General features: G+C 30.6%; 10 protein-coding genes across 10 annotated transcripts; 6 read left to right on the top strand and 4 right to left on the bottom strand.

Moving 5' to 3' along the window:
- The first annotated feature begins 2 nt into the window (after positions 1 to 2).
- On the top strand, positions 3 to 1434 carry slmo (PRELI domain containing slowmo). Its single transcript, XM_047055404.2, has 5 exons — positions 3 to 300; positions 369 to 408; positions 469 to 724; positions 787 to 960; positions 1027 to 1434. The coding sequence occupies exons 2-5, from the start codon at positions 377 to 379 to the stop codon at positions 1186 to 1188; spliced, it is 624 nt and encodes a 207-aa protein (XP_046911360.1). The 5' UTR covers positions 3 to 300; positions 369 to 376; the 3' UTR covers positions 1189 to 1434.
- Positions 1269 to 2188, bottom strand: LOC124492495 (uncharacterized). Its single transcript, XM_047055410.2, has 2 exons — positions 2012 to 2188; positions 1269 to 1954 (listed from the first exon to the last, which is right to left on the bottom strand). The coding sequence occupies exons 1-2, from the start codon at positions 2072 to 2074 to the stop codon at positions 1412 to 1414; spliced, it is 606 nt and encodes a 201-aa protein (XP_046911366.2). The 5' UTR covers positions 2075 to 2188; the 3' UTR covers positions 1269 to 1411.
- A 1635-nt stretch (positions 2189 to 3823) lies between these two features.
- LOC124492497 (NF-kappa-B inhibitor-interacting Ras-like protein 1) lies at positions 3824 to 4877 on the bottom strand. The gene is made up of 4 exons (XM_047055413.2): positions 4602 to 4877; positions 4495 to 4542; positions 4341 to 4436; positions 3824 to 4274 (listed from the first exon to the last, which is right to left on the bottom strand). The coding sequence occupies exons 1-4, from the start codon at positions 4797 to 4799 to the stop codon at positions 4041 to 4043; spliced, it is 576 nt and encodes a 191-aa protein (XP_046911369.1). The 5' UTR covers positions 4800 to 4877; the 3' UTR covers positions 3824 to 4040.
- Positions 4878 to 5580: 703 nt separating this feature from the next.
- LOC124492438 (calcitonin gene-related peptide type 1 receptor) lies at positions 5581 to 8402 on the top strand. Its single transcript, XM_047055341.2, has 5 exons — positions 5581 to 6376; positions 6441 to 7021; positions 7074 to 7362; positions 7430 to 7702; positions 7772 to 8402. The coding sequence occupies exons 1-5, from the start codon at positions 6026 to 6028 to the stop codon at positions 7910 to 7912; spliced, it is 1635 nt and encodes a 544-aa protein (XP_046911297.2). The 5' UTR covers positions 5581 to 6025; the 3' UTR covers positions 7913 to 8402.
- A 215-nt stretch (positions 8403 to 8617) lies between these two features.
- On the top strand, positions 8618 to 12275 carry LOC124492454 (uncharacterized). Its single transcript, XM_047055363.2, has 3 exons — positions 8618 to 11179; positions 11249 to 11299; positions 11371 to 12275. Exons 1-3 carry the CDS (start codon positions 10632 to 10634, stop codon positions 12110 to 12112), a joined length of 1341 nt encoding a protein of 446 aa, XP_046911319.2. The 5' UTR covers positions 8618 to 10631; the 3' UTR covers positions 12113 to 12275.
- Positions 12276 to 12449: 174 nt separating this feature from the next.
- LOC124492486 (uncharacterized) lies at positions 12450 to 14066 on the top strand. Its single transcript, XM_047055397.2, has 7 exons — positions 12450 to 12805; positions 12868 to 12997; positions 13121 to 13209; positions 13334 to 13385; positions 13457 to 13509; positions 13581 to 13692; positions 13756 to 14066. Exons 1-7 carry the CDS (start codon positions 12736 to 12738, stop codon positions 13958 to 13960), a joined length of 711 nt encoding a protein of 236 aa, XP_046911353.1. The 5' UTR covers positions 12450 to 12735; the 3' UTR covers positions 13961 to 14066.
- On the bottom strand, positions 13970 to 15437 carry eIF2beta (eukaryotic translation initiation factor 2 subunit beta). Its single transcript, XM_047055384.2, has 4 exons — positions 15281 to 15437; positions 14563 to 15218; positions 14353 to 14495; positions 13970 to 14296 (listed from the first exon to the last, which is right to left on the bottom strand). Exons 1-4 carry the CDS (start codon positions 15296 to 15298, stop codon positions 14121 to 14123), a joined length of 993 nt encoding a protein of 330 aa, XP_046911340.2. The 5' UTR covers positions 15299 to 15437; the 3' UTR covers positions 13970 to 14120.
- A 72-nt stretch (positions 15438 to 15509) lies between these two features.
- LOC124492475 (deubiquitinase OTUD6B) lies at positions 15510 to 17056 on the top strand. The gene is made up of 3 exons (XM_047055385.2): positions 15510 to 15740; positions 15804 to 16593; positions 16653 to 17056. Exons 1-3 carry the CDS (start codon positions 15656 to 15658, stop codon positions 16747 to 16749), a joined length of 972 nt encoding a protein of 323 aa, XP_046911341.2. The 5' UTR covers positions 15510 to 15655; the 3' UTR covers positions 16750 to 17056.
- A 312-nt stretch (positions 17057 to 17368) lies between these two features.
- LOC124492472 (uncharacterized) lies at positions 17369 to 18856 on the top strand. Its single transcript, XM_047055382.2, has 2 exons — positions 17369 to 18093; positions 18156 to 18856. Exons 1-2 carry the CDS (start codon positions 17613 to 17615, stop codon positions 18701 to 18703), a joined length of 1029 nt encoding a protein of 342 aa, XP_046911338.1. The 5' UTR covers positions 17369 to 17612; the 3' UTR covers positions 18704 to 18856.
- On the bottom strand, positions 18725 to 20361 carry Snx21 (Sorting nexin 21). The gene has a single exon (XM_047055374.2). The coding sequence runs from the start codon at positions 20147 to 20149 to the stop codon at positions 18989 to 18991; it is 1161 nt and encodes a 386-aa protein (XP_046911330.2). The 5' UTR covers positions 20150 to 20361; the 3' UTR covers positions 18725 to 18988.
- Between the last annotated feature and the right edge of the window lie 69 nt (positions 20362 to 20430).

Here is a 20430-nt window from a genome sequence, read left to right as displayed (position 1 = left end):
AAGGAGTGCATTTTTAAGGTCACAAATGTACTTGATTTGCTACGTTCATTGAAGAAGGAGAGAAATGTAAAACAACGCGAGCCAAATTATTTTTTCCACATTTTTGACATCACAATCCTGGTAGATTAGATAAAAAAAAATCTTATTTCGATCTTATGCAACCATTCAATGCGTGATCATCAAAAAGATAAAGCACGATTGCACTCGCTGATTCCCTATTATTTTAATTTGTTCATCACCTTCTCATCACATCATTTAGTATTTTCACAATATAATATTCATCTCTTGTAAATTTAAAAGGTTCGAAAAATTATTTTTTTTACGGAATTTATATTCATTTATTATTATTTGTTGAAATTAAAATCTAGAGCACAAAATGCGTATCTGGACTAGTGAACATATTTTTGAGTAAGTTAAATTTTTTTTTGTTTTTTACCGGTTTTTTTTTGATCTTTACGTTGATTACAGACATCAATGGGATACGGTCGTACAGGCAGTATGGAGAAAATATCCTAATCCTTTAAATCCTTCAGTGATTGGAATTGATATTCTTGATCGATCAGTTTGTCCACAAACATCTGTGATGCATACACATCGATTAATAAGCTGTAAATGGGGCCTTCCAGGTTGGGCTGAAAAATTACTTGGTCGTAGTAAAACATATGCCAGTGAATATTCTGAGCTTGATCCACGGGCAAAAAATTTTACATTAAAATCAAAAAATGTAAGTTTATTCATTTCTCATATATTGAATATTTTATTGACATTCTTTTTACCATAATAAAGATTTCATTTTGTAACGAACTGTCCATTATTGAACAACTAACGTACAAACCTCATCCGTCCAACCCGAACAAAACGTTAATGACTCAAGAAACTGTAGTCGAAGTTCATGGTATTCCTTTAAGTAGCTATCTAGAAGATTTTGTTCATAAAGATATAATGAGAAATGCCGCCAAAGTATGATTTATTATTAGATGAAAATATTGATTTTTTTTAATAATGAAATTTTCCTTTTTTTACTAGGGCCGACAAGCCATGGAATTGGTTATTGGAAAAATCAACGAAGAAGTTCAAGATTTAGCGCACAAAACTGTAAAAAGTGTTGATGAACTAGCAGGCAATACAAAACGAGTGATCGCCGATGATATTGTCAATCGAACCCAAACAAATTCTCTATCTTCATAAAATCATAATGGCTATTTATATATTATTATTATTATTAATAATAATTGTCGTTCTTCTAAAGACAATTCATTGTGTGCAAATTTTTTACGCACATAAAGAAATGTGTATTTATTTATCGAGCACAAAAAAAATATAAAACAAATTAGGAATTATCCAATTTTTTAAATTAATGAATAATGAATAATGATATATTTTTTTAACAAATTAAAATAAAAAAATACAACTATTCAAGTGTAGTCTGTACATTTACTTTTTCTGTTTTTGTATCAATTATTCGAATGTCTTGAACGGGACGATCATTGGAATCGGTTGGTAGACTACCGATTCGAAAAATAAGATCCATTCCATCAAGAACTTTGCCGAACACGGTATGATGTCCATCCAACCATGGTGTTGGTACTAATGTGATGAAAAATTGACAACCATTTGTGTTTTTTCCTGCATTGGCCATACTGATCAGGCCAGGTTGGCCATGATTGAGAACGAAATTTTCATCATCAAAATATTCACCATAAATCGATATCGATCCGCTTCCATCTTCACTAGTTATATCGCCTCCTTGAATCATAAAATTGGCTATAATACGATGAAATAAACTTCCATTATAAGATTTGCTTTGATAACCATCTTCAGAAGCCAATGTGACGAAATTTTCTACTGTTTTAGGTGCTAATTCTCCAAATAAACCAAGAACAATTTTACCGGCAGTTTCATTACCGATAGCTATAGTGAATGTAACTTTATCGGTTACATTTACTTCATATGCCTAGATGAGAATTAATAATAAAATCATTAGAATTCAGAAAAAATTTGAAAGTTATACCTTGGTATAAATCGATGAAAATGCTAAGAAAAGAACACATAAAATTATTGGTCGATACATCATGAGAATCTGATTCACTTGTGATAGCTACATGTGAATGGTATGCGGCTGCAGGCATTGGAAAGTATAGTTATTTTCTAATCGTTAAAACAAAGATGATAAGTTATACGATTAAATAGAAACATATGTGGCTAACAACAACAAACCCAAAGACTGTTATATGGAATGTCCCAAATGGTAGCACACCACTACCAATTATTCGTCCAACAATTGGGTGTTGGCTTTATGTAAACTATAGTTTTGCTACACGAAGAAGTTTATTATAAATAGAAACTTTCAGATCCATAGACACTTCCTTGATTCTTGTTATGAAATAATTTTTTTTCAACAAAAATGATGCGGATTTTTCATGTTTCTTTGGCACATTCATCGATTTGAAACAATCCTTAACTCGAAGGCAACAATGACATGTGATTTTGAATGCGGAACCAAAATGATAGATATAGGAGGAAAAAGTTTACAAGATAAATTTGCCCTTCAGAGACACCAAGAAATGGAGATTTGTTTTTTTTTTTGTAAACCACATTTTGACCTCATTGATTGGATCAAGTTTGTCAAAATATCCGATCAATAGTTATTAGTCAGTTTCGTTGGTATAAAGTGTATAATTACCATTTATTAGCTTCGATTTTTCTCAAGCTTATGAACTTTTGTTGATTATCCAACCAATGTACAACGGGAAGAAAAAATATACAGTAAACTTTGCGGTTCACTAGAACGTTGATACGAAAGACAATTAAATCCATTTGAGCGAACAACAACGATGTAAAAAGACTTTGAATAATTTTGTTTCGGGTTATCACCGGTTAAGAAGCAAAATTAGCGGTCAACTTTTACTTTCGTTTTACTTCATTGAAAACACCGGTTTGACATAGAGTTAAAATATTGAAATTTACTTTCAAGTATATTATGCACCTGATCTAAATAACGTTATTAAGTGATTAATTAGAACAATGACACCCACATCAATCATTGTTTATTTTCAAAGCAATTATGACACCCACATCTTTATACAGTCCAGGTTTATGATACCGATAATTGAGCAAAAACTATTATCATAGATTTAAAATGCATGTTTATGTTGTAATTTTTAATTTCCGTTTCGTTTGTCCGTAAAACGTTGAGAATAATTTCATGATAAAATGGATTCAAAAATGATAAAGATTAAAATCCAATCAAGTTATCCGAAAATCATGGCGGTGATTGTGGCAATCACTTTCATCATACACTATCGAATGTAATGGCAAATCATTCAAGTGAGACTTCTCTTTAAACCTTTCATCTCTCATGATCAATGTCTGGTGTTAAATTAGAGGTTCAAAGTTTTACTATAAAAACGGTGAGGTTTGGATTTTTTTGTTCCATCAGTTGTTCAAACAATTTCGAACAAACTATTACAGTGACCAGTGCTAGTGATTTGTTCATCATAAAAATCGTTTTTATTTCAAAGCTCAAACCCTTTAATTCAATTGACCATGTACTATTCAAGATTATTTTCTTTGGCAGCCATTATTGCCCTGTTCATCATCGCTCATTTTGATATAGCTTTTGGTGGCAGTGAGAAAAACGATGATACGATAATCATTGGTGGCGAACATGGTTGTGGGCCAAAATTGATCTACAAAGGTGGTGGCAAGAAAAAAGGCGACATTATCATGATGAACGATTGTAAAAAGAAAAAGACTCATTACATCCCGTATCCGGTTTACCATGGTGGATATGAAGAGCACGGTGGTTACGGGCATGGTGGCTATTAATCCTATCTAACATAATAATGAATCAATTCTCATGATGAATTCTGGTAATTTTTCATCTAATTATGAAATGGAAATTTTTCTTATATGCGGCCTTGTCTTTTTCCTCGAACTTAATATATATCCAAATTAATATTTATTAAAATTTTCGCCATTTTATTTATCATTCAATAATAAATTTACATAAAATACTGTTGTTTTTTTTCATTAATAATTTATAATTCCAATTGAAGACTACCCGTTTTTGATTTACGCGAAAATGATGGTTTTGATAAAAAAATTATGTTTGATGCTAGATAAATAAAACATTCGGATATGCTTTTTCGATCAGTTGCTGATACTTCGATAAATTTAACCTTTTCTTGTGCCACCCATTTGCGGATTTCCTCTAGATTTATAACAGCTTCATTTATTTTGTCCATTTTGTTGGCAACCAATACTATTGGTATCTATATGGATAAAAGATAGAACGTTAACTAATCAATACATAGGCTAACAATTGGAATTTCACTTACATCTTTTTTATCCTTTAGTTTTTCGATATTCTTTTTAATCTGAACAGCCATCATAAAAGATTCTTTATCATTGATGGAAAAAACTACCAAAAAGGCCTGTGAACCATTCGAATTTTATTGATAATCTTAAAAATCAAAATAAATTACAACTTACATCGCAAAATGAAAGGCACATTTTGATTGCATCGATATTTAATGTTTCCTATGAGAGTTAAATCAAAAAAAAAAATCAATTTCAACTATCATGAAACATTTAAATACCATTCCACCATAATCGTAAAGGAAAATTTTTTCACGAGAATTTTTATCATATTCAACCATTGCACAATAGATATCTTCACTTGTTGGCTCATATGGATTTTTTAATCGATAATGATTACCATATATAGCCTCATCAATAATGGTAGTTTTTCCGACCCTAGGAGATCCTAGAACGGCCACTTTGAAAGCATTTTTCATGATTATTGTATCTTTACACGGTAGATGATCATTTCGTGGAAAATTGATGACGATTGACAATAATAACAATCAACAATTTTTTTTTTATTTATCCAATGATAATTAATAACCGACTACGACATCTAGTGTAATCGGTTATTATTAAAAATAATGAAAATAATTAAATAAAAATATACGACATCTGGTGAAATGTTATGATACGAATAATGGTAATTTTTTTTTTCATTTTATTTATTAATAAAATAAATATATAATTGACGGCCAAAAATAAAAATTAATCCTCTGTCAATGTCAATCATGATGATACCATACAGGTGTGATATCCGGATTTTATTATTATTTTTCTCAATATAAAATTATGCACTATTTTTGGTAACAAACAATACAAACAATGATTTTGTCATGATTGAAGAAAATCATATCAAAAACTTATAACAATAATAATGACGATGATGATGATATTGATAACACAAAATCCAATTGTCAAGTATAAAAAGAAATTGGTGTGAATTAATATAATTAATAATAATTTTTATTTTTTTTTCCATGTCAATCTTATGATGATTTCATTTTGTACCTACATACATACACACACACACACACACACACACACACACACACACACACACACACACACACACACACACACACACACACACACACACACACACACACACACACACACACACACACACACACACACACACACACACACACACAGATTTATATTATAAGTTTATTATTGATGTTAAGGTGTGTGTCGGTATGTTTATGATGTCTCAATAACGATGATGATTAGATTATGTTGCCTGTTGATAGACGAAAAAAAAACAATAATAACCGACCAAAAAAAAAAAAAAATCAGAAAACACAAACATAGAGACACAGACACACACACACACACACAGACCTAGTCCATCGTATGATAAAGATATATAGAAAGTTTAATCTTATTGAAATTAGAATTTTTTTTAATGATTCATGATTTTTTCTTCACTACAGATCACATTGAATTTGGCTCTTTACATTCGATTCTTATTACTTATTATTATTATTGGCAAATTATCGATTAAATTTCAAAATAGAATCATCGTATATTTCAATGTACAATTCTTGTTAATGTTTCAACAACAAGAATGTCACTTGTGTTCACTTGGTACACAAGTCATTCATAATAATTTGAATTGTACATTTAATCAAGATAAGAAGAATTGAATACAAATATAATGATATCAGTGATTGTTACCATCTTGTTATTATCATTTACGTCATCATTATTATCACCATCACCATCGACAATGATGGATAGATTTCCTTGCAAAAGTAATCTTTTCTATGATTTTCGTAATATCGATCGTTTTATGGACAATATGTGTGCACAATGTTTATGGTATATGGCTGGCAGTGAAGGTCCATGGATAAATTTTGATTCAGTACATAAATGGAAAGTAATCTATAATTATAGTGATCAAATCAACGTTCTTCTTTGCAATCCGAATTGTACGGAATTCAAATATGAAACACTTAAACAGCCGAATAATTCCATTCAAAAAGAGTTGAAATCCGAATTTTATATGGTAAGACTTTAATTAATTTTCATAATCAAATCTATTATCTAAACAAATCATTTAATTCATGAAGGGTCTTTTACTCGATTGTTGTGAACAAGCTCGTCAATGTTGTGTACGAATGTTGGAAAATGGAAATCATGATTCCCATGAACATGATCATTGTCCAGCTAAATGGGATGGTTTTATGTGTTGGAATTCAGCCAAACCGGGTACAATCAGTTATCAAACATGTCCCAGTATGACATATTTTGCTTTGGGTATTAAACCAACATCATGTCGAAACGAATTAGCGAATAAAGAATGTTGGCACAATAGTACATGGGCTAGAATAAGCAAAGCTCATTTTGATGAAGTTGAAAAAAAATGGATCAACTATTCTGAAGAATACACAAATTATCTACCATGTTCGACACCTGGTGCAACAATTAAACTAAAATTTATTCGTATATCGATAGTTATCTATGTCATTTCTTTGGTACTCACATCGATCGGTTTCATTTTACTCTGGGCATTCTGCAATGACCGTCACAAATTGAGAGAAATTCATCTTAATTTTTTCCTATCGCTCATACTCACCGCATCATTTTCTCTTTCTGTATTGATATTCATCAAAGAACAACATTATCGTCTCAATTCTATGATCGATAAAAAGTAAGTCATCAATTTGTTATCTATTCTATTTTTAATGATAATTTTTTAAAAGTCCAATATGGTGTCGAATATTGATGCTTTTGATGAAAACGGCGCGTTTAACCAATTATTGTTGGATGTTAAATGAAGGCATTATACTTTGGCAGCTTGTTGTCCGTCCATTGCCTGTCAATAAAATAAGAATGATCAAATTCTATCTGTTAGGATGGTTTTCTCCCATCATAATAATTTCATTTTATACATTTATTCATTCAATGGAAGTATTTAACAAAAGTTGTTGGACCAAATCGATGGGTTATTGGGAATTAATATACATTGTACCTACCATTACATTCATTGTTGTAAGTATAGAGTAGAAATATTTATTTTACAAATACTGAATCAATGAATGAAATTTTTTTTTAAAAGATAAATACCATATTGTTAATCTACATGATGTATGTTTTGTTGCATAAATCATTTACTACATCAAACAACATGAATCACCAATTACGGTCAAGTGTTGGTAAATCCTTATTGTTGGTGCCAGTGTTTGGAATCCACTATATGTTCTACATTGTTCCATTCGATCCATTCGAATCATGTGCTTCGTATCAGTTCGTATTCCACTATATAATGATCATCACCGAAGCATTACAAGGTTCAATTGTAACGGCAGTATTCTGTTTCTTCAATCAAGAGGTATGATTTTCACATTTTTTGATGATAAAAATTCTCTTCATTTCATTAACAATGTAATTCTCTGTATAGATTCGTGAAAGTATTAAAAGAAAATTTGATAAAATGCGTCTTCGAAATCATTCCATCACTCAACGTCGTAATACAACTGTCGACAATGATGTTATGGAGATGGAAAAATTGAATCAAGTTGTAAAACTTAATGATTCATGACTTTTCGCGATAGTGATGATTATGTGCCAGCCATTCTGAGATTTTCAACCAAAAAAAAAAAAAAAAAAAAAAAAAATTTACAACCAACACCGATTCATAATGATGTTTTTAGACAGCAACAACAGTATAACAATGCCAACCGAATGTCAGCAAATCGATGTCACAATATATATATATCATTATAAATGTCTTCATACAAAGTTTAGCTTTTCACATCCACCACAAAAAAAAGTTGACAATTAAAATTGTAAGAGGAGAATTCATGTATTTCAACAAACTAAAAATGTGAACATAAGTTTAAACACTAACAAACTAGAATTCATGCTAATCGACGTTTCGTAATCATTCTGTGTGTGTGCATATATATGTAAAATTTTCTTCAATTTTTAATCTTTTTTTTTACTTTTTGAGAGATTCTATCATAAACGCCCATAATATTTTATTCATTCATCGGATCATCTTATTAAAGATTATTGTATTTAAAAAAAAACTAGTTTAAATAATTTTGACACATCATTGACATAAAGTGTGATTTTAATCCTCTTTTTAGTGAAACGGCCTACGGCTCCAGATGTCTTGAATGCCTAAAACTCTTTTCTATTTTTTTTTTTTTTTTGACTTTAAAAAATGAATGAAATATTTTTTTTATGATAAATACCATTTCGTTCACATCATTAGTATGGTTGGTTTTTTTTTAGTTTGCTTGTTGCTGGCCATTTTAGATGATCATTGATTTGGCCATCTGTTGCATTACATGCACACACAAACAGAAACAAAAAAAAGCATACATACTAAAATTTATCTTATGTTTTATTTTGCATTGTCCTTGTGACAAATTATGTCTACGAGATCGGAAAAATTCCACGTTCTTCGGAGAAAAAACTCGATCATAACTGGTTTAAACCCGAAATTTATGATCAAATTTATTACTCAAAGGCTTAAACAATTACTGTGACAACAATTTGTGTTTCTTTTTCCTGAATTCGTATCATTGTCTTTGATGAAAAACAGCGGAACCAATAGAACCATACGATCATTCCAAAACGACAATGAAAAAACCACAACCAGCCATACATCGAATCAACCAGTCGTCATTAGGTTTTTGTATTCAAACCACGTAGCCACGATAAACCAACCAACTAGCCAAAAAAAAGATAGAACAACGAATTGGCTTCAAAAAGATCATCATTTACCGCTGTTCATGTTATGAAGACACACACACACACACCAATGTTTGGTCTGCAAGTATAGGTTTTTTGTATTAGTGTGATGCGACCAATATTATTCGTGTCTTTGTGTGATTATTTATATTGTACAAAGTTCAAAGTTAATTATCCATGATTATGTGAATCGATATTCTCGATCATTCTATTAGTTCGCGGAAAATTTGATTGATTTTCTCTGAACTATTCAACTTTCAATCATCATCATCATCATTATCTTAACTTTCACCTGTTGTCGTTCAAAACTATTAAAGTTCGTCGTGAACAAGATTGATCGATTCGCTTGATCAGTTTGAAAATTCATTCATTCAATTATTTCTCACCAACTAACCCAAGAACCGTTGTTCATATATGTTATTTATATGGATAAAATGATCATCAATTTTCTGCGTATGCCAAAATAGCAACTAGCGGTCAAACTAATTAATATTATCTTTGACTACCACTAGACCACCACAACCACCATCAGAGTTACATTATGCTTTGAATTTTTTTGTGGTTTTTTTTTCTGGTCGATAGTTCATCTTTCCTTCAATCGATTGAACAAGAAGAAGCCGGCAAAACTTTTTCAGCATTAGTTTTCCTGATGTGTTTATTATTGTTTCCATTCATAGTCATGATCATCAATTGAACATTACCTGATTCTTGAATTTTGATACATTTAACAGTTTTGCCTAAAACACGACCATTTTTTTTGCATTTATTTGTTTGATAATCAACCAACCAATTCAACAATAATAATAAAAGCTCCAACCATGTTTATTTGTTTTTATGCCAATTGATAGTAGTATAAATAAAAATACCATGGATTTTTGTTTTTAGTTTTTTTTGGATTAATGAAGATGTAATCTTTCGATGTTTGTGTAAGTTTTATGAACACATACACAGAGAGCTAGACTTTCACTAGACAATCAAGAAATAGAATATATATCAAATATAAACGACAAACGATAATTATAATGAAGAACATGAACAGTATTAGGGTAAATCATGATTAAAAATGAAAAAGAATTTTTTTTTTTATTTACTTTGATATCGTCGCTCATCAACCAACCAGATCGACCAACCACACAGTTTTTCATACAATAACTCAATAATTATCACAGACGTGTTTATTTAATCTCATCATTCAATCTTTATAGACAAATAGATGTGAATTCAGGTCAAATATGATTGGATATTTGATGATCACTGAATTCGAATCTATTCAAATGTGGAATTGTTGTTGTCGATGAAATTATTATTTATTTTTCCAAGCAAATTGATTCATGTTATTTTGACAGAATTTAAACAAAGTCTGATTTATATCGTGATAATCACTACCAAGACCATCATCATATTGATGGCCATTAACCACAATCATCATCATTCGACAAAACAATTTGATCAAATGGTTTGACAAACAAATGAAATGATCACTTTCTCTGTTTATAATAATTTTTCTGCCAGATTCCAATAATCAAAAATTCGTAAAAAATTGAAAAAAATACCTACTCATGAAATCTTTAATGTCGTTTGTTGTGCGGGCCAAAATTTTGGCTCGGTGTATACAACTGAAAAATCGATCATTCATCAACGAAATTATAATCTTCATCATGTCTTTATTCATGATTTCATCGATACAATGTACATCATTATCATTTCATCATGATGATAAAAACAGTGAAATGAATCATCATAATTTGATGTCGAAAAATTTTATGTTTAACGACGAAACAGAAAATCTGATCGATGATGATCGTGATCAACAGAGAAAATTTCGAGGTCGAAATAAATATGAATCGACCACTTCTACTTTGACATCTATAGTACCTACGATTGAATTTTCATCACCATCGTATTCATTTTCAGCATTGTCTCATCATAATCCATTGAATGATGAGGAAAATTTTATATTTCGTCATGAATGGAATTTTACCGAAGTCAATCTGGCAAATAGTCATCTATTCTATATTCGAACAAAATATTCATGTTCAACACCTCGTGCTAAATTAGTAAAAGTGTTGGATTATCATGCATCACCATTAAAACAATATGTACCTAGGTATGGCTTTTTGTTCTTGAAATTTATTTTAAATCTTATTATGAATTTTTTTTTTGATGATTTGCATAGATGCACTGTTCTGCATAGATGTGATGATGAAAGCGGATGCTGTGAAGATGTGTAAGCATTTGATGAATTGATTTTTTTTTTGTTGTTACCTTTGTTCATTTGATCAATTTATATATTTGCAGGACACATCGCTGTGAACCAAGTAAAACTCAATTGGTCGAATTATATTTCCATGTAATTCGTTCCGATATGAAGAATAATATAACTGGTGGTAATGCTGTTGGCATTGAACGGCTTACATTTTTAAATCATACTCATTGTGAATGTAAACCAATCAATTATATGCCAAGAAGTGTCCAAATTCGACCTCCTTTGCGTTTAATGAGTGCTGGTTCTGATCATGGTCATCAGCAAGGTCATCATCATCATCATCATCACCACCGTCATAATAATCATCATCATAAATGCAAACATGTCATCAAATGTCCCGAGCCATTCATTCAAAGATTTCGTGGCACAGATCAACGCTGTATTTGTGATTGTGTTCGTCAATTGGGCCATTTTACTACCGATAATGATAGCGATAAGGAAGTATCCTACAAATTTTGTCTGAAAATTCAAGATGGCCTAGCAAAATTTGATCCATTACGAGCTAAATGTATACAAACTGGTGAATGTTCTGAACCTATATGTTCATTTGGTTTACGATTCAACAGAACTGAATCTCAATGTTCAACACAGAAATCAGGTCTGTGGTTGAATTACAACCACAACCACCACCAACTGTTTCAGACTAGTTTACAAAATTCACCAAATAATAATCATCAACATCAAATTCGTCATGACCTTCATAATCATCATAATGGACAGCATCATCAACATCATCCACATCATTCTCGAACCTCTCCACCTCCAGCAATCTAAATGACCAAAGCATAGTTTAAACAAAACAAAAAAATCCTAGCTCATTGATGGTATGAGATTCTTGTTTCTTGTCATTCTAATACCATCATCCAAGCATAGCGATGAATCTAAATCTAAGCCAAAAAACAAAAAATTTCCAATCATTATCTCATACCAAAAAAAAATTCAATTTAATCTTTTGATTTATTTATAAATAATATTCATTTTTTCAGTGCTTTGCATAAAAAAAATACATATTTCCATAATTCTTTGTATGATATTTTTCATTTAAATATTTGACAAAAATAATTAACATTTTAAAGCGACACCCTCTTGATGGCCATGATTTGCTGGTGTATATTCGATCAAATAAAGCCTTTTATGGTCATTGTTCTTTCAACAACAACATCATCAACCATACAATAAATACAATAAAATTGAATGTGATCATTGAAGGTGAAGGTTTTGTTGTTGTTTTTTTCTGGCTGTCAAATGAAATATAGTGATTTCAAGTTTTTTTTTCAATTCGTTGGTAGTTTTATCGACGACGAACATAGAAACACAGACACTTGCAAACACACATCATCATCATCATTAACATTAATATTTAATATCGAAACGAGACGATCAGTAAATTTCAACTCATGGCCATGGTCAAAACTTTGAATTTTTTCCTCATCATTTTTTTCATCACTTTTGATTTGAATTTTATTTGTAAGTTTAATTATGATGCAATTTTGTTCATGAAAAAATTGTTTATTCAAAATTTGAATTAGTTTCTTCGGAGAAACAAGAACAAAAATGTCCTGAAAAATGTCCGAACAATGAACCATACTCACCAGTATGTTCATCGAATGGTACGGTTTTCGACACTGAATGTTCTATGCATCTTTTGTCTAATTGTAGGTAAGAAAAAAAATTCTTATTTTCATTTTCTAATTATGAACCTGCCCATTATTCATTTGAATCTCATGAATAATCATTGTATTAATTAATTTTATTTATTTTTTTTGTTCTACGAATGAAAAGCCTAAGCGTGAGTGATTGGGAAGAATGTCGTGGATTACATCCATTATGTCCGGCGGATTGTTTAGATATTCAGGATCCAGTTTGTGCAGGTTAGTTTGTCGATCGGTCAGTCAGTCAGTCACAAAGCCTGTCAAGATTTTTTATTCATAAATTAAGTCTTAATATTCGCACACAAAGAATCTAATTAATTAATCTATCTACTAAATAATTCAGATGATAATAAAATCTATCCGAATAAATGCGTGATGCACAAACGTAATTGTGGGTAAGTAAACCATATCATTGATCATTGATGATGAATATTATAAATCACGATTATTTTGATTGATGCATTAGAAAATTGATCCGGGAGCGTCCGATTCTATTCTGTCTTGGAAACAATGCTCGAAGTATGATTACCATTAATAATGAATAAAATTCCTAACAAAAAAAAATTGTTTTTTTTTTCTCACGTAAACAGAGTCCAGACAGGATCATTGTCCGGACAATTGTCTTGAATTATATAAACCTGTTTGTGGAAGTGATGGTCAAGTCTATCTGAATGAATGTTATTTGAAAATGCAGAATTGCGAGTAAGTAAATTATAAAATCTTTATTTTCAAGATGGTCATAGAATTCTAAATTAAAAATTATAGCAATGGAATCGAAAAGGTAGATATGAGCGAATGTGCAACGGCTTCAAAATGTCCAGCCTATTGTATTCCAATCTATGATCCAGTTTGTGGATCGAATAAAAAAATCTACCTTAACCAATGTATGATGCTAAGAGAGAATTGTAATGCCACCATCAGGAATATGCCATTACAATTTTGTGTTGGCGACGATGTTGACAAATTATAACAACAAAAATTTTTTCAACATTCAAATTTTTTTTTAATTTTTGATTGAAATATAATTCATCATCATTTTTTGTGAATGCAAATAAAATTGATTATTATAATAAAAATCTGAATGTACGAAAAAGCCTATGATCATCAGTACAAGATGGAAATATAAAGACTCAATTAGTACGAGCACGCATTGCCGAACGACGTCCGGTGACGGCTTGAAATCCACTTTTAATGTTGGCCACCGATCTTCTTGACCCACAACTTTCGCATTGTAAGAAAAATAGACGTGTTTCCTTTTGAAGAATCGTTTCAGGCGAACGACATGTTTGGCAAGCAACATATTCCTCTGTGGATAAAATACATGTTACATGATCATATTTTTTACAATAAAAAAAAACATACTTATATATCGTCGAAGTACACTTTCGATCTGTTTTTGTTGGAAACGACCTTTGATGATCAATTGATTATTTGCATCAACTGAACCACTAGTACCCAATTCGGTTAATAAAAAATTCTGCAAATGTTTCGATTGTCGATGAAGCCTACATGAATAGAGTAATTAGTGATTATATTAAAATTAAATTACTAATATATATTAGTAAGACATACGATTTACAAATTTCAAGAAAATTGGCAAATGATGTTTTTTTGGTACCAATACGAAGAACTTGTGGAGGACGTAAAACATATTTTTTTCTACCTCCAGATTCACTTTCAGGATTCTTTTCCTTGATCTTGTTATAAATCATTTCTAATAATTCATCATAGGTATAATCCCGATCCGAATCTAGCCATTTAGATGGGCCACCACTGAATTGGATGTCCTCTTTTAAATCGTCATCAGCATCTGCATCGTTTTCTTTGTCAAAATCATCTTGATCCGGCAAATCAAAAGTAGTCTTCTTTTTTTTCTTCTTCTTCTTTGATACACTGAAATCTAGATCAAAATCATCGACAGCTTCGGTAGCTTGAGAATCATCCGGTTTTTCATCACCAGGGCTTTCTTTTTCACCGCTTTCGCTTGGTAAAGCATTCTCTAGCTCTTCCAGATTGAATGGTTTCTTTTTCTTTTTCTTCTTTTTAAGGCCGGAAAAATCGGCTAAATCCAGATCATCGTCCAATGGAACATCATTGGTTTTTGTTTCAGTGGCAACATTTGAATCATTTACACTTTCAGTTTTGACAGATGATTCTTCATCGTCCAATGCAGTAAAATCATATGGTTTTTTTGTCTTCTTTTTCTTCTTCGTAGTCAAATCTAAATCCTGAATAATCAAAAAAAAGGAATAGTTTTCAATTCATTGTAACAATGCAAATAATTAATTACCAATTCATCGTCGGCCATTATTGATTAATTTTCTCTGTATGAATATTGAATTTAAAAAAAAATTGATCAAAAATTATTGCATCAGAACAACACTAACACTGTTGCTGAAATCGGTGTCGGTGCCATCGAAAAAAAATCGGATAATGCTCTCTCTCCATGCATAAAAATGCACGACACGCACACAAGAAAATTTAAACACTATCGATACTATCGAATATGTGATGTGCGCACAGTACAAACCCGAAGAAATTAAAATAGTCGACAAGTCCATTGTAATTTCAGCTTGTTTTCCCATTTTTTTTTCAAAATCACTTGCATTTATTTAGTTATTTTTGTTTCGAAAAATAAAAAACACTCAGGGACTTTATCACCTGGATGGGAGACGATCAAATAATGTCTATGCCGGATCTACCCGAAGAAATAATTGAAAGACAACGGCAAGAGAAAAAAGATTTAAATGGTATTTATTGAACATTTTTAATACTTGAAGTATTTACTTGAAATTTAATTTTAATTCTTATAGCTAAAGTAACAAAACTACGGTTTAGTGTTCCTAAAAATGATAAAAAAAAGAAGAAAGAGATAAATAGTCAAATTGAATTGATGGAAGCAGAATTGAAAGCAAAACATGAACAAGAAATTTTCGATTGGCAGCAGCAGCAGCTACATCAACAACAACAACAACAACAGAATTCTCTCCAACAAAAAAATTTAATAGAATCATCACAAAATGATAAATCAGATAATGATTATGATTATGAAGAGAATAATAGATCGATGGAGAATTTAAATAAACCAAAAATAACCAAATCACAACGTAGACGAGAAAACAAAGAACGTAAAGATCGTGAACGACAAGAACGTATTAAAGCTGGTCTATTAGACGATATTGATAGTACGAGATCGATTGAAATGAAAAAAATTGAAAGCCTTTTAGAGGAAAGAAATCTAAGCCTTTGTGAAATACCATCAGATGGTGATTGTATGTATAAAGCAATTGAACATCAACTTCGGTTGACACGGAATATCGATCAAACGGTGGATGAATTACGATATCAGGCTAGTGAGTACATACGCCAGAATAAAGATGATTTCATACCATTCTTATTGAACGATGAAAATAGTGTGGTGACTGATAAAGAATTTGAAGTGTATTGTGATAAAATAGCAAATACAAAAACTTGGGGCGGTCATCTGGAATTGAAAGCCTTGTCAAATACTCTTAAAGTGCCTATCGAAATAATACAAGCCGAAGGTACTCCAATACAAATCGGTTTTAGTGAATTTGGTTCGAAAAATCCTTTGATTCTATGGTAAATCTTTTATATATTATTGTTTATATAATATAATCATTTATCATTTCAAATTATAGCTACTTCCGGCATGCCTATCGTTTGGGTGAACATTACAATAGCGTTATGCCTAACGGTGAAGTGCCTGATGATGAAGAATGGCACAATACTGAATGACATCTTGAATTTATAAACGATGGACAGATACCTTCCAACCGATCGACGAATTTAATAATTCAATCCAATCATCTATAATTTCGTCTTAAAATTGCATTTTATTTTATTTTATCTGCATGTTATTTCATTTTTTCTTCCAATTGTATTATAGCACACATCGACACAACAATGATATTAATTATCTCTTTTTGGATGAATCATTTTTTCATATTCATGATGACTGCAAACAAGAAAATAATGATTTTGATTCATCCTTTTTTTTCTTTAAATTATGTCTATAAAATTCTATGGTGATCATCATTTTTTTTATATTCTGGCCTTATTATATATTTTGAATTCGATAACATACAATAGAAGATAATGAGAAAAAAATCAACTTGATAAAAAAGGTAGATTCGAATTTTTTCTCTGTCCAGCAAACACATTACCTTACGATGCCTATTGTTATGTTACGAATTTTTTTTTCTCGGTTCGTTCAACATCAAAACTTTGGTTATACGGTCATTGACTTTAAATGTTCTTTGAAGTGTATCTCGATATATCGGTGTATATACATAGATGGTTAAGATGAAGATTGCTTATCATTAAACAAAGTCGACAATGCTAGCTATAATAGTGAATAGTTGATCGTGCATTGAGCCAGATATTCAAGTTGATTTTTTTTTCCGATCAAGTTTAGATATTACTTTGTTTTCTTTTCTTTTTTTTTATTCAATTTTGAACGTTGTCAAAGTTCGAATATATTTTCATACCTGGATCATCTTTATCATTGACGATGATGGTCGACAATCCATCGCTAGCATTATCTAAAGATGTAGCGCCAACTGTAATGCTTCATTTCTTTTCATAGTTCAAATAAATCGATGGTGATTGATGACAATACAAAATCCAATGAAAAAATGAATGATTATATCCCAATCTTAAATGGCAGGGATCAAGAAGAACCGCCATCATCATCATCAATTGTTGATTATCATCGTTTGCCACAGGTATGGCAATGTAGAGCTTTAAATTTCAATAAAAATATATCGAAAAATTTAAATGCTGGAAAATGTTGTATAATTGAGAAAACAAATAGTAAAATGAAAATTAAACACGATATAAATAATTTTTGTTATTCATCGGAATCCACACGGTCAATTACATCGAATTCTTCGAGTTTAATGTGCCTGTCAACTGAACATCTAATTAAACCTACAAACAAACACAATCGCTATCATCATTATCGCCATCATTATAATAACAAACATAATCAAAGATTATATAAATCAGCTATGAATTTAGATCAACGATCCAATTATTATAAAACATCAAAGATTCAAAATCCATATTTCATCCGTTTAGGTAATAAATTATTTGTGATTATAATTTTTGTATAATATGATGATTCAATTTTTATTATCTAGACAATCAATATGGCCAACCAACAAAATATTTTCATACACATCAAATGCATCATAAATTGCCATCTTCAAGAGATATACGAGATTATTATACCGGAATCCATCATCAAACACCATCATATTCATGGTTTCCATCGGCAACATATTTTTATCCGACAAACGTTGGAAGGAATCATACCATATTTCAGCTTCCAACCAATCATGGTTATCATCCTTTATATTCTAGTCAAACATTTTATCCAGGAGCTTATTTTCCAACAACAACATCATCGACAGCAATATATCCCAGACAACCAATGCGTATGTCATATAGTCAACCATACACTAAACAACTGCCAACTTCATTGAAATCTGAATTCAACAGCAAAAATCAAATTCCAACAAATTATCATCATCATCATCATCATAATCAATATAACAGTCAAAAATGTAAACTTTTATCAAAAACATCGACCAATACTAATGGCCATATAATCGTTTTGGTGGTCATACTTTCTGTAATAGCAATCGGTGTCGTTATGGGATTGATACTGGCGATAACAATCAATTAAAAATAGTCATGATCTCACCAATTTTATATTCAATGAATTCAATGAATTTATTCATTTCAAGTTAATCACAGAAATACAATCGTCTTACATGGTCACATCATTCATTTTGTATAAAATAAATAATTTTCGATTGATAAATAAAGTTAAAAAATCTTAAAATAATTTACTAATGAATAATACAATAATAATTAATAGGATATGAATGTTATGTTTGATTGAAAAATGTTGATTAGATATTAATGCCTTCCAACGATTATGCTTCGATCGATTGATTATTATCTTAATTCATAAGATTGGTGAGAAATCTTTTCGTAGAATAATTTCCAATAATTTAGGATGTGAATCAATATTTCTTGGCAAACTACGTTTTCGACACAATTCTTCCAATTTTTTCTCTAAAGCCAATTTCTGTTGGCCAGAAAACCATTCATGACGAAGTGAAAGAAGTATCAGTGGCACAATTAGTTGACTTGATTCATAAAGATTATTTACTTCGAAAATTGCATTACTATCATTTGTAACACAATGGCTCGGTATCAAAACAACTGGATTTTCAAATAACATTTCGAATGTTTTTCGTGCTAATTTTTTTGCATCTGTCGTATTATCGACAGCATTAAGGCAACCGATTAAACAACATAACGTATGAATCAATTGACGATCCGGCTGTCCGCTATGTGATGATAATTTACTTTGAATATAATAGACATTCTCTAAAATACTAGCCGCTTCTTCTAATCGGATTGATTTTAGGCAATTTTTAGTCTCTTTCAATTCAGGATAATAGAGAAATTGGGCAAATTCTTTTGATGAACGAATTTCAGGTAAACTAAGGCAATATGTTAAAAATTTTTGAAAAGCCAAACTACGTTCTGCTATCACTTCTGCAGAAAAATTGCCAATAAAAATTTTTTTTGGAAATATAATATCTTTGAGCAGTAACGGATATTTTCTCTTGATTGCATTATAAAAATTACGAAATTCTGAATATCTACGTTCAATGATGGCTGGTTCTGTTTCCAATCCGGGTACTCGTTTCATTAGAATAGTATAATTGACAAATTTTTGTCTTGTTTCATTGTTAGTTATTGTACGAGCTTTGATTATCTCAAATATCACACGATATTGAGCTCTACGTGGTGTAGCTGATTCAATTAGGTTATCATTCCAAATATTTAAATAACTTTCTTGATGAATTTGATTATAATTGGAATTCATTGTTGAACTAGAGCTGCAACTTGTATCAGTTGAGAGATCATGATGACCATTTTCGATTGTATTAGGAATATTTAATGGAATTGGCGCTAGTATTTCCAAACGTTCGGAATTATCATTTGTTTGGCCAAAATTTTCGAGATTATCTTCTTCATCATCGCTAGCCAGATATGATGAAAGAAATGTTGATTTATTATTATTACTGGTGAATCGTGTATCATTTCGATTCATTGTTGAATGTTTTGAAATAAATTTAATTTTTTTTTCATCGATAATGTGATGAATCGCAGATGAAGAAATGATCGATGATCAACATAATTGTAACCAAAAACGTCTAAGAAATCCAACTCCGCAATAATAATTTGATTATAATTAATTGGATAAATTATATGTTGTCACAAATTGTTTATTGATGCGAGAAAAATGTAACAAACGCAGTAAACAAAATTGCACAACATAATTATTTCCAAACAATCTGTTGCTGATTTTATACGATGTTAGTAGTTACAGTC

This window comes from Dermatophagoides farinae, chromosome 1, assembly GCF_024713945.1.
Source record: "Dermatophagoides farinae isolate YC_2012a chromosome 1, ASM2471394v1, whole genome shotgun sequence".
Taxonomy (NCBI): Eukaryota; Metazoa; Arthropoda; class Arachnida; order Sarcoptiformes; family Pyroglyphidae; genus Dermatophagoides; species Dermatophagoides farinae.
This window is presented reverse-complemented; position numbering and strand designations above follow the sequence as displayed.